Here is a 12,763-nt window from a genome sequence, read left to right as displayed (position 1 = left end):
GTCGTAGGCCCAGCTGCCGCATGAAACCGGCCCTGCCCTTCTCTCAGAGGAGGACACCACGGCCGAGGGTGTTCCCACGGCCCGAGGGCTCTCCGAGCAGGGCCAGGCTCAGGTGAGCCCAGCACAGCCACTGACCAGGCAGAACAGTGACCTCCGGGCCTCGCTGTCCAGAGCCCCAGCAAAGAACCTGCCGTAGGGTGCTGCTGTCCGTGTCAGGGTGGGCCCGGGTGTGTCTCCTGCGCTGTGATGGACTCTAGTCTCACTGTATTTTCAAACGACCTCTCTGGCTGGCCAGAGCCACTGACAACTAAATTAGGAAAGCCGGGCGCCCTGCTGTTTATACTGGCCCCGGGAGGAAGGCATTCCATTCCCTGTGGCTCTGCAGCTCGTCCAAGTGCTGGGGGGACTCCGAGGGAGGCCTGGTCTCGCCCCGCACTGCTGGGCGGGCAGCGGTCACACAGGGCAGCCCAGACTCAGACAGCGCAGCTCTGACCAGCGGCCTTTGTGGGAGGCTTTGAGGGGCGGGGCGGACGGCCCAAGGGGCAGCGCTGGCTCTGGCACGTGAGGACGGGTTCACTCAGCAGCACGTGGGAGAGGGCGGGGCCACCTTCGCAGGAGACGCGCAGAGCCTTGTGGGGGAGTCGCCGAAAGTCCTGGGCCCCCCTCTCAGTTCATGACTTGGGGGCGCTCCTGGCGTCCGTGCTGTTCCCCTTTGCGGGGACACCGAGGTCTGTGCGGGTCACCGTGGGGCTCCCAGAGCTGGGCCTCTGGGAAAGGCTCCCTGAGGTGGGGGCATCTGAGCCGGGTTGTGAAGGATGAGCAGGAGCTCGTCAGGGAGGCAGCGAGGCTGTTCCAGGCTGAAGGGCACAGCGAGGTTGTGCATGGGGTGGGCAAGTGGGGTGGAGGCTGGAGGTGGCAGGAAAGGGGGTGGCGAGGAGGGAAAGGGGGTTGCGTAGTGAGTGAACCGAGCCTCCGCGGGCGCTGCCGGCGGTGGGTGAACCGATTCTCTGTGGAACGCTGTTTGCCACCCACGGGTCTGCTGCCAGCCCGCCCAGCTGTGCCCAGCGCTGCTGTAGGCTTGGGAAAGTAGAGATCAGAACCAACACAGGTCCTGCCCACGGAGGGGCTCTGCTCTAGTGGGGAGCTGGGCAAAAACAGAGGTGACTCATTTAAAAGTGCACTCGGATCTTAGAAAATTGTAGTGCTGTGACAGTAGTCACCCGGGACGTGCCAGCAGCAGCAGCCGTGGGCCATGGACTCCTGGAATCCCCCGGCCAGTGAAGCCCAGAGCGCAGAACATGCTGAGCTGGGGGGCTGCTCGTGCAGACCCCAGAAGAAGGAACCACCCGCAGGTTCAAGGAACCCAAAGACAGCAGCACCTCGGAGGCTCCCGCGAGGGGCGGGGACCAGCGAGGGTGAGCGCAACAGTGGGCGGTGGGCGCAGGACCTCGTAATGAGAAGGGGCAGCCCAGGGGGACGGCAGGACAGCAGGGAGCAGGGGAGTGGCCAGGCCAGGCCCAGGGAGGAACTTGGTTAATGATGATTGCAAAACACAAAGGCTCTGTGAAGGGGGCTGTGGAATCTCCTCTCGCTCCCGCCCAAGGGTGTCGTCCTGAACTACGGACGCCTCCAACAGCCACAGGTCCATGGCTGAGGCCACCTCAGCGAGGCGGGACTCACCCCAAAGAGGACTTTCTAGCTCTGGCCGAACCCCTAATCCTCAGCCGATAAACCCAGAGGAGCATCCTGATCTCTGCGAGTGAAAACGTGTTTCAGACGATCACACTGCGGGGTGAATGCCACTGTGACAGCTGAAGAGGTGGACGGGGCGGCCGAGTCTGTGCTCTGTGCCCACCTCTGCTTGCCGGCCAGGTCCTGATGACACCCTGACCTCATAAGCGGTCACAGACTCAGATGTGCTGTGGAGCTAAACTGGATTTTGAGTCACTGTGACTCTTACGGAGGGCGTGAGGCAAGTCCAACCTACGAGGGTCCCACTGACACGGCCATACCACCCGGGACAGGCGCTCGGCCTCGACAGGGCCTCCGAGTGTGGGGAGTGGTCCCCTCCCCAAGCCGCCCACCACCTGAGGTCAGGGCAATGGGAATTTAGAAGTCAGCGTGGAGCTCCATTACTCTCTGCTTCCAAACTCGCCTCCCGTCAAGGCAGGAGGATGAGCTGGTTTAATTCCAGCTCCGTTTTTCATCTTTCTATTTGGACGGTGGGGCTCAGAAGCCGTCAGCGAGGGATGAGGGAAGGGGCAGACGGACGTCACTCGTGGCTGAGCCAGGTGGCCTTTATTCAGATGATCAGAATGTCCCCACCGCAGGCAGTCAGCATGGCTGGGTCAGTCATCCAAATGACTCACCTGCAAAGTCATTAAGACGACTGAGACGCCCAGCCAGCGGGGACAAAACGTGTGACAGGCTCTGTGGGCAACGGCCTGAGAAGTTCAGCCTCCTCGGGCGAAGGGAGCGCAGCCCTCCACGGGCAGCCCAGTCACAGCAGAGGGGACGTGCCCGGAGACGCCCGGCGGAAGGCAGGTAGGGCCGCTGACCCTGTGATGGCGGGGGGTGCAGCCTTCAGAGGGAGCACGATGCCCCCAGGCTGGTCCCCCAACCCCGAGGTCGGCCTGCTCCTCTGTCCTCCCCGTCCCCACGGCGCAGCTGAGAGTGCCTGTCCACCCTGGCTTCGGCGGGGTGTGGGCGGCCACTGGCTGGGGCAGTTCTGGGGCTGCCCTGGATCACTTTACCAGCCACGGGGACACAGCGGCTCCTTCCTGGGTGGGCTCCGATGACTCAGAACAAGGGCGTGCCTGGCAGCAGGACGCACAGCTGCTCCTTGGATTAGTTTATTTTTACAGTCGTCCCAGCTCGCAGCACACTGTGGCCTTGCGGCAGGTTCCGAGTTTAGTTTTCGTGTAAGTGTCTCATCCTCGCCTGGTTTGGAAGGAGCGCCGTCTGCCTCAGTGGTTCCGAGTGAGGTCCCCGGACCAGCCTCAGAATCACCAGGGACTCGTTAAAATGCAGATTCCCAGGCCCCACCCCAGACCGTGGATCACAGGCGGTGGTGGTGTGGCCCCGAAATCTGGATCTCAGCAAGGCCTCTTGATCCACTGATGCCCACCGGGGTTTGGGGGAGAACAGCACACTCTCTCCGCGTGAACTCACTGAACCGGGCAAGGGAGGCGTCTGGGGAGGTGGAGGAAGCAGAGTCCTGTGTTCCATCTGTGGCCCGGCCACTCCTCTGTGTGGGGTCTGTCCTGGCCCTGGGTCATCGCATGCCCACGGCAACACAGCCACGCGGTCATGTGGTCAGCTGCTGTCACCTCCCCCATCAGGGCTGCTTGGCAGCAGCTTTTAACAAGGAAATCTGTCCATGGCTTCAAAAACAGAGCTCTCTCCTTTGAAAAACACAGACAGGCCGGGCGCGGTGGCTCACACCCGTAATCCCAGCACTTTGGGAGGCCGAGGCGGGCGGATCACAAGGTCAGGAGATCGAGACCACGGTGAAACCCCGTCTCTACTAAAAATACAAAAAATTAGCCGGGCGCGGTTGTGGGCGCCTGTAGTCCCAGCTACTCGGGAGGCTGAGGCAGGAGAATGGCGTGAACCCGGGAGGCGGAGCTTGCAGTGAGCCGAGATCGCGCCACTGCACTCCAGCCTGGGCGATAGAGCGAGACTCCGTCTCAAAAAAAAAAAAAAAAAAAAAAATGAAAAACACAGACAAACCCAAAAAGAGAAGTATGTTCACACATTTCCTTCCAGTCTGTTTTCAGCCTGTTCAGTTTCTTTCTTTCTTTTTTTTTTTTTTTTTTTTGAGACGGAGTCTCGCTCTGTCGCCCAGGCTGGAGTGCAGTGGCGCGATCTCGGCTCACTGCAAGCTCCGCCTCCTGGGTTTACGCCATTCTCCTGCCTCAGCCTCCCGAGTAGCTGGGACTACAGGCGCCCTCCACCTTGCCCGGCTAATTTTTTGTATTTTTAGTAGAGATGGGGTTTCACTGTGTTAGCCAGGATGGTCTCGATCTCCTGACCTCATGATCCACCCACCTCTGCCTCCCAAAGTGCTGGGATTACAGGTGTGAGCCACCGCGCCCGGCCTCAGCTTCTTGAAAACAATCGGGTTAGAGTGAGCTTTCCACTTGGCGCCACGTCACCAGCCGCGTCTGGCCGCCGACTCTTCTCCCACGAATGTGGACGTGCCGTTGTGCGGCCGCCTGGAGTTTGACATGGAGGATGCTCTAGATTTTTCAACATTATAAACGGCACCGTGAAGGCGGCTTTTCCTGTAATTCTTGAGTCTTTGTTCCTCGTCCCTGATGATTTCCTTAGAATGAATGACTAACAGGTGTGACAGCTAAGATTCTGGGTGCGTCTACACAGAATTACCATCTGTGGAGGTCAGAGGCGGCTCCACCCCCTGCCACAGATGGGGAGACCTTCCAGCTTTGCTCCTGGGGTCACAGCTGCTCAGGAGCAGAACTTACCCTGGACCCAGGCTCAGAAAACACCATCAAATCACAAAGACCCTGTCTCTCCAAGCTGGACCCACTTGGTCCCGTCTCCTTGAAAGCTGGGCTGGTAGGAAGGAGTCCCTGGTGGACCCGCAGAAAAACATCTCACTGGGAACGGGCGGCCCCCAGCCTCAGGGGCTCCTCTGAGCCATTTTGAAAGGGGCTCCAGAGACCCAGCCAAGTGATGCCAGCCCTCCTCCCTCCTCTCTGCAGCCCCCTCCTCCCCTCCTCTCTGCAATGCCCCCCTCCTCCCCTCCTCTCTGCAGCCCCCTCCTCCCCTCCTCTCTGCAGCCCCCTCCTCCCCTCCTCTCTGCAGGCCCCTCCTCCCCTCCTCTCTGCAGGCCCCTCTTTCCTTCCTCTCTGCAGCCCCTTCTCCCCCACTCCTGGGGGGCCACTGCCCACTGCAGTGCTGGTTCCCGCCCAGGAGCTTGTGAGGAAATTCTTTCTCCTCTCTCCACCCACCCCAGACCTGAGCGATTTACCAAATCTTCAGAATCTCTGCTGTAGGGATCCAAGTCCCTGGACCGTGGCAGAATTTATGCTGTTAGTTTCATCTTTCGTACTTAACAGTAGAGACATACACAGGCCACACAGAGAACAGACACTTCTTTAGACTCGCTGTTTCACTTACTGTACAAGCAAAATATGTTTGTTAAATTTTTTTAATATGTTGCATATGCAAAGTGGTTTTCCAAATGTTTTCACAAAACCGTTCAACGTCAACTCCTCAGTGCCCTCAGGAGGAGCGTGGCTCAGAAGTTCCTGCCATTTAACAGGAAACAGTGACCCAGAAAAGCTTTGACATCCCTGACACCCCCGAATTAGCAGCAGGGACAGCCCAGAAGCCACAGCTCCTGGCTCCTAATCTCTGTCTCTCCCTACCACGCTTTCGGGGCCCCTGAGAACATGGGATTGCCCCATAATCAATGTTCTAGAATCACCTTGCAAAAAACATGATGACGAAATAAGTGACGATTCCTTTTTTTCTACAGTCGGAAGAGCAGAAAGGCCTGCAGTGACATCATGTCTGTGGACGCCCAAGCCCTGAAGAAGAAGATGGGCAAGCTGGCCTGTGACCCGGCCGCCCACTCCATCCTCAGCAGCTTGCTGCTGTACGTCACGGGCCGCGCAGACCGGCCCTCGGGGACAGAGGCTGGGGAGAGCAGGCCCAGCCACCAGACCCAGACCCAGGAGGCCACCCAGAGGCCCACGCGCTTCCAGCTCCTGCAGGCCAAGTTCCTGGGCACTGGCCGGGAGCGCTACCTCAAGAGGACCCGGGAGGTGGGCCGGCTGATCTCCAAGGACAAGCAGGGGCCCGGTGGGGGCCTCGTGGGTGCCACCATCAACAAGCTCCTGGAGAAGACCAAGGAGCCGGCCCCGAAGCCCTGCCCCAGCGAGAAGCCCCGCTGGGGCCACCCGGCCGGGAAGAGCACCGTGAAGAACATCCTGAAGATATTCTTGGCCGCCGAGGAGAAGGAGGCGAAGGAGAAAGAAGCGCGCGAGAAGCCCGCCGCGGAGCGGCCCAAAGTCGCCAGGGGCCTCTTGCCGAAGATCACGGGCAAGAGCTCGGTGCTGTCCAAGCTGCGGGAGAAGTTCGAGCAGAACAGCTGCCTGTGCTCAGAGGCCGGGGCGCTGAGGGTGCACACGCGGGAGCGGAGGAAGAGGAACCTGCAGAGGAAGAAGATGCACCGGCCGGAGGTGTGCGTGCTGCACACGGCCACCATGGCCAGCACCTGCGTCAAGACACCGCTCGCCCGCTTTCTGGCCTGCACGGCCGAGCCCCTGCCGGCCCTCAGCATCGCCACCATCGTGTGCGGCCCCAGGAGCTGGCTGTCCCACTGCACCAAAATCAGCCACTCGGAGGCGAGGCGTCTGCCCAGAGGAGAAGCCAGCGTGCTCCCCAGTGCCAGGGAGACGGAACCCAGTGGCAATAAAGCAGCAGGAAAGGGCCCCCTGGAGGGGGAGCCCCAAAGACAGCCAAGGCCCTCGAAGCCCGTGACACCCCAGGTGATGGCTCGGAGGGACGGCCAGGCTTTCCCCTCGATGGCCCCCTCTTGTGCTCCCTGCACAGGTGAAGTCCTCCCTGGCCTTGTGCCTGCATCGTCCCCACTGGGATCGGCCAGCCTGTGGGGCACCAGATCAGCCGCAGGTGACGGGACGGCAGACCCCACAGCAGAGAGCACTGCAGGAGGCGTCCAGGAGGTGAGGGGAGCCAGACTCACGTGGTCTCCTGGGCCCCCGGGTGAGAGTGCAGGGGAGGGCCCTGAAATCACCATGACTGTTTGCAGTTCAGAGGACGAACGGGAAGGAGCAGGCTTCCCAGACCCAGGGAGAGACCCGCTCTTTGCCACCCAGAAGTATTTCCCAGAACAGAAGGTGCCGGGCCACATCCCACCACTGAACACTCCATCGGTCCAGGCTGCTCGGAGAACACAGCCTGCCACGGAGCCCCCACGGATAACTGTCCAAATCCCGGTTGTCCACGAAATGCCAGCCCCTCCCCCCATGCTGCAAAATATGGCAAGTTGTGAAAACAAACGTTCTCGTATTTTTGGAGGAGGGAATGTGGTTGAAAATGCACACACAGAATTTCCCACCGTGACTGAGAACAGAAAGGGTCACCAAGCCCCAGTGGAACTGAGCAAGCTTTCAGAGACCCAGGTGGGACTCGGTGTCTCTTCGCCGCAAGGGCCAGGGGCAGCCTGGGATCCGGCAGCAGCAAGAAGGACTGCAGGTGCCGACCACAGTGTCCCAGAGAGAGTTCCGACACAGACACTCCAGACAGAGAAGGAAAACAAAGGCAGCTTTGAGAATTCACACGGTCCCAGGAATCCTGACGATATTTCAGGAGAGAGGACCTCTGAGCTCAGAGAGGAGAAGCATCCGTTGCCAGAATCTAATGAAATATCAACGCAGAACAAGGGCTCCGCAACGAGTTATCCTGCAGCCTCACAAAACCTTCTGAGGGGAAACACCAGCCATGCCTCCAGCAGCCAGCAAGTCCTGTCCCCGACCGGGAGAAATCCAACAGGTGCCCCCGCGTCGCTGGCGGCACCATCCAAGGGGCATATGGGGCCTGAGGGTGTCACCCCGATGGGCACGACTGTGCCCGACGCGCTGGAGGAATGCAGAAGGCCACTGCTAACAGAGTCCGCTCAGCCCCTGAAGGCTGCCGAGGAAATCACCAGCCATGAATTTCACGAGAACCCACTGTCCTCATTAAATGAACGACCCAAACCAGGTGTGAAAGCCTGTGGGGCGATGGCAGCTGCAGGGAGCATTGTGAGCCGTGCCACGCCTGCACCAGTGCCAGGCAGCACCCAGAGCCCTGGAGACCGCAGAGTGGGAGAGCCAGAGACGCTGGGCCAGGAGGGAAGCAGAGCCTTGTCCAAAAGCCATCCCAGAGGAGAGGCTCTCCCTCAAGACCCCCACAGCCACGGCCTCCTGGCCCCCGGGGGATCCTCGGAGCCCCAGAGTGGAGCAGCAGGGAGGAGCCTCCTGAGAGGTGCGGCCTTCGCCCGGCACCCAGAGGACGCTGCGGCCCTCGCCCGGCACCCAGAGGACGCTGCGGCCCTCGCCCATCACCCAGAGGACACTGCGGCCCTCGCCCATCACCCAGAGGACGCTGTGGCCCTCGCCCGTCACCCAGAGGATGCTGTCGCCCTCGCCCGGCACCCAGAGGCACCCCGATTACACACTTCAAACACGTCGGCAGCCAGCAGACATACGGCAGCTGTAGGAGGCAGAAAGGATGTGGCTGTGGAAGGAAACCTTTTGGGTTTCAGCACAAAGTCTGGAATTCCTGCTTCTGATCATCCTAGACCACAGGCAAAGAGTGTGGCAGAGTCCCTGAGCTATGGCCCTGGCCTCCCACCGTCGCCTCCTGAGAACCCACAGGCAAAGGGCAGGGAGGGTGTCATGTCTCCCGGTGGGGCAGAGCCTGACCATCTGCTTCCCGCGATGCCTCCCATGCAGGTGGACATGGGGTGGGCAGGTGGCACCCACCAGCGGGACCCTCCCCATCTACAGGCACACCTGCCCCCTGCTGCTGGTGACACACAGGCCAAGCTCTGGGCCAGTGTCCCCGACCCTAGGACCCAAGCAGGTGAATCCCAGGGGCGTCCCCTGACACAGGCGGACCTGGGGAGGCAACAGAGTGACCAGGCGCAGGAGGAGACCCCCCAGCCCAGGGGTGCAGGGAAGAGGGTGGTGCCGTCGGGCCCGAAGGTTATGCTGAACCAAGCAAAAGAGCCTCAGACACGGTGGGCACAGGATCTGGCCGGGGACAAAGGGACGGCCATTGGGGTTGGGGGTGCCTGCCAGCGCAGTGACCAAGGTGAGCAGCATCTGCAGGGACCCTGGGAGGAGCAGGAGAGGAGCACAGCGCGGGGGGAGGGCACCAGGGCTGCCAAGAACCCAGCTGTGCCTCCAGGGGACTCCAAGGGGCTGGGAAGCCTGGCGGCCCAGGGACAGGCCCAGAAATGGGCTCAGGGGCAGGCCCAGGGACAGGCCCAGAAACAGGTTCAGAAACTGGCCCAGGGACAGGTTCAGGGACACGCTCAGGAACAGGCCCAGTGGCAGACCCAGATAGAGGCCCAGGGACAGGCACAGGAACAGGCTCAGGGTGGGACCCAGGGACAGGTTCAGGGACAGGCCCAGAGACAGGCCCAGAAATGGGCTCAGGGACACGTTCAGGGACAGGCCCAGAAACAGGTTCAGGAACGGGCTCAGGGGCAGGCCCAGAAAGGGGCTCAGGCACGGGCCCAGGAACAGGCTCAGGGACAGGTTCAGGGACAGACCCAGAAACGGGCTCAGGGACACGTTCAGGGACAGGCCCAGAAACAGGTTCAGGAACAGGCTCAGGGACAGGCCCAGTGGCAGACCCAGATAGAGGCCCAGAAACGGGCTCAGCAGCAGGCCCAGAAAGGGGCTCAGGCATGGGCCCAGGAACAGGCTCATGGGCAGACCCAGATAGAGGCTCAGGGGCAGGCCCAGAAAGGGGCTCAGGAACGGGCACGGGAACAGGGCCGGGAGCAGACCCAGACAGAGACTCAGGGGCAGGCCCAGAAACGGGCTCAGGGGCAGGCTCGGGAACAGGGTTGGGAACAGGCCTTGATATGTGGGATGGCGTCTCGGGCCTGGGAGCAGCCCATCAGTGGCACGGCTGAGGGAGTAGATGCTGCTGGCAGGAGTGGGGCGTCTGGAAGCCCAGCCCCCAGGGATGGTGGACAGTCGGGGGGCAGCGGCCTAGGGGAGCCCAGCACCCGGCACCCACCCCCAGGAAGCCGCCCCCTCAGGGGCACGAGCGTTGCCACCTCTCCCCTGAGGCTGGGAAAGAGCCCAGCTGAGCCCACGCCCGAGGCTGGGGGCTGCTGGACTCCCCAGGCCCCGGCCCAGAAGGGGCCCCCAGACCACCCCGGGGCTGAGAGGGTCCCGCAGGACACGATGAAGGCATCGGAGCCTGAGCGTCACAGGAGGTCCACGCGCCTGGCCAAGTACAAAGCCCAGAGCTTCAGTGACCAGAGGGCCTTCGATTTGTCCTTCAGACCAATGAGCGTCAGGGCCAGCGACACGTCTGAGCTCCCAAAGTGAGGCCCCGAGTCCACACCATGGCTCGCCCAGCACTGTGACATCTGCCCATCAAGGGCCTTCAGGCATTTTCCTGCCTCCAAATGCGTCTTGGAGAATCCCCTACGGAGACGCCTGTTTCCATAATTCTCTCTCCCTTCTTCACAAGCTGACCTTGGGAGGACTGAGCTACATGAGGGTCGGGTCCCTGTCACCCCACAGAGCCACGAGGCCATGGGGGTGGGAGGTGCGGGCCTGTGGCCTCACCAGGCCCTCCGGATTCTTCGTGTCTTCACCCAAGGGCGCCAGCTCACCCCTGTCTCACATACCCTGCAGCGTGGAGCTCACACCTCCCGCAGTGGCACGGTGTGTGCGCCTCCTCGACCTGCAGGACACTGGTGCTTTGGGACGCCTCCCCAGCTCTCACAGGGCCTCCTCCCACCACTCCCTGTCCATGCCCCGCCATGCCCTGCTCTGACGTGGCCGTGTGACACCCACCCTCCATGGGCCCAAAGTGACACACACGGCCCCACCTCGCAGGACTCGAAAGAAAGGGCAGAGTTTCAGGCTGGGCGCAGTGGCTCATGCCTGTAATCCCTGCACTTTGGGAGGCTGAGGCGGGTGGATCGGGAGGTCTGGAGATGGAGACCATCCTGGCCAACATGGTGAAACCCTGTCTCTACTAAAAGTACAAAAAATTAGCCAGGCATGGTGGTGGGCGCCTGTGGTCCCAGCTACTCGGGAGGCTGAGGCAGGACAATGGTGTGAACCCGGGAGGCAGAGCTTGAAGTGAGCCGAGATCGCGCCACTGCACTCCAGCCTGGGGACAGAGCGAGACTCCATCTCAAAAAAAAAAAAAAAGAAAGGGCAGAGCTTTCTCCAGCCTCAGACGCCCAGGCGGTGCCAGGTGCTGTGTGGCTGCTGGGCCATGTGGTGGTCACCAGAGGGTGTGGGGACGCTGGGAGGCCAGGCCAGAGCCAGCTCATCTGGAGGAAGAGGCCTCAGGAAATGCTCACGTTAAGTTCTGAGAAAGGGACAGTGCGGAGCCCTGGGAAGCCGGGATCCCAAGGAAGCTTGGTGCTGAGTTCCCTTCCCTGCAGTCCTGCGGGTGGCTCCGCTGGTGCCGGTGACCTGAGAGCATCGCTGTCTGTCCTCCGTCCTCCCAAACAGCATAGAAGTGTTTCCTGCCCTGGCCAGAGGCAGCCACGACTCCAGCCTTGTTCAGGTGCTGAGATAACGCGTTTCAGGCTGGAATATTTGAATGCTGTCTAGAAGCACAAGACGGAAATCAAAGCGGCCCTTCGTCACATTGCCTCGAGATGGTTCTTGTTGCTACTCCGGACTACTTTTTAGGCTCTTCCTCCATGCATCTATTTTAAAGCACTTTCTTCCCCATGACGGGGTCATGCACCTCCGTGTCGCAATCTATCGTCCCAGGCCACTCGCTGGCCTCTGAAACCCTGACCCGTGAGGCCACCCGGCTGCCTGAGGGGCCCTGGAGCAGCTGGATTTTCAGCGTGAACCGATGCAGCCTGTCGTCCTACGGGGCCCCGCACCCTCGTTTTTGGTGGTGCCCTCCCTGTGGAAAGTTAATTCCTGCTTTTTGAAGGTGTCTTGGCGTTTTCTGCCTTTGCTACTGAGCAGTTTCCTGAAACAGCCCTACACGTTCGCACAGGGGCTGTGGTGCCTGCTGTGAGCACCTCTGTTTTCTGACTCTAAATAGAGGAAGGTGTTTTCCAGTGTTGGCTTTGAGAGGGCGTTTAGCAAGCACGTCCTACCCACGGCGAGGCTGGGGTCTCTCCTACCAGGGAAGGTCCACTCCGGCAGAAAAAAGGGCCCCATTGTGCCAGTGGCTTTGGCTCCGGGGGCCACGCAGGCGGCAGGACGTCGTGCTCCAGGGAGAGCACAGGTTTCCTTCCCGTCTAACAATTAACTTAAGATCCAGCAGGTTTGACCCACCCTCACCTGCTAGGACATGCCAGTGCTGGTGTCTGGAAGGAAGGTCGGGCTGTGCTCAGCTCTGGGGGGCCGCTCCCCACAGCTCCCCTCAGAGGGCCCCCGGGGCTTTCTCTATAAATCGGGGGCTCTGCTCAGCTCTGGGGGGCCGCTCCCCACAGCTCCCCTCAGAGGGCCCCCGGGGCCTTCTCTGTAAATCGGGGGGCTGTGCTCAGCTCTGGGGGGCCGCTCCCCACAGCTCCCCTCAGAGGGCACCCGGGGCCTTCTCTATAGATCGGGGGCTGTGCTCAGCTCTGGGGGGCCACTCCCCACAGCTCCCCTCAGAGGGCACCCGGGGCCTTCTCTATAGATCGGGGGCTGTGCTCAGCTCTGGGGGGCCGCTCCCCACAGCTCCCCTCAGAGGGCCCCCGGGGCCTTCTCTGTAAATCGGGGGGCTGTGCTCAGCTCTGGGGGGCCGCTCCCCACAGCTCCCCTCAGAGGGCCCCCGGGGCCTTCTCTATAGATCGGGGGCTGTGCTCAGCTCTGGGGGGCCGCTCCCCATAGCTCCCCTCAGAGGGCACCCGGGGCCTTCTCTATAGATCGGGGGCTGTGCTCCTGGCCCAGCCGAGGGTTTCTGCTTGGTGTGTGGGTTCTCAGTGTGAGCTGCTGTGTGTGGAGGCTCCTGAGTGTTGGGTGCGCCTCACGTGTGTGGGGCCTGGGGCGGCCCAGCTGCACACAGGATGGCC

General features: G+C 61.5%; 1 protein-coding gene across 2 annotated transcripts in view; it reads left to right on the top strand.

The window, feature by feature from the left end:
* The window catches only part of ADPRHL1 (ADP-ribosylhydrolase like 1), a 43,865-nt gene extending 32,918 nt beyond the window's left edge, over nt 1-10,947 (top strand). Inside the window, exons 1-2 of one of the 2 annotated variants that reach the window (XM_028837378.2) lie at nt 1,199-2,544; nt 5,507-10,947. In XM_028837378.2, coding sequence (XP_028693211.2) covers nt 5,538-10,106 — 4,569 coding nt within the window. In that variant the 5' untranslated portion in view covers nt 1,199-2,544; nt 5,507-5,537 and the 3' untranslated portion in view covers nt 10,107-10,947. Of the gene's footprint in view, nt 1-1,198; nt 2,545-5,506 lie in introns of those variants that run through there. The other variant, XM_015121512.3, reaches the window with a different exon arrangement.
* The last annotated feature ends 1,816 nt before the right edge of the window (nt 10,948-12,763 follow it).

The sequence above is a fragment of the Macaca mulatta genome, chromosome 17 (genome assembly GCF_049350105.2).
Source record: "Macaca mulatta isolate MMU2019108-1 chromosome 17, T2T-MMU8v2.0, whole genome shotgun sequence".
NCBI classification, from domain to species: Eukaryota; Metazoa; Chordata; class Mammalia; order Primates; family Cercopithecidae; genus Macaca; species Macaca mulatta.
The sequence above is the reverse complement of the archived record's forward strand: the minus strand, read 5'-3'. Positions and strand labels throughout refer to the sequence as shown.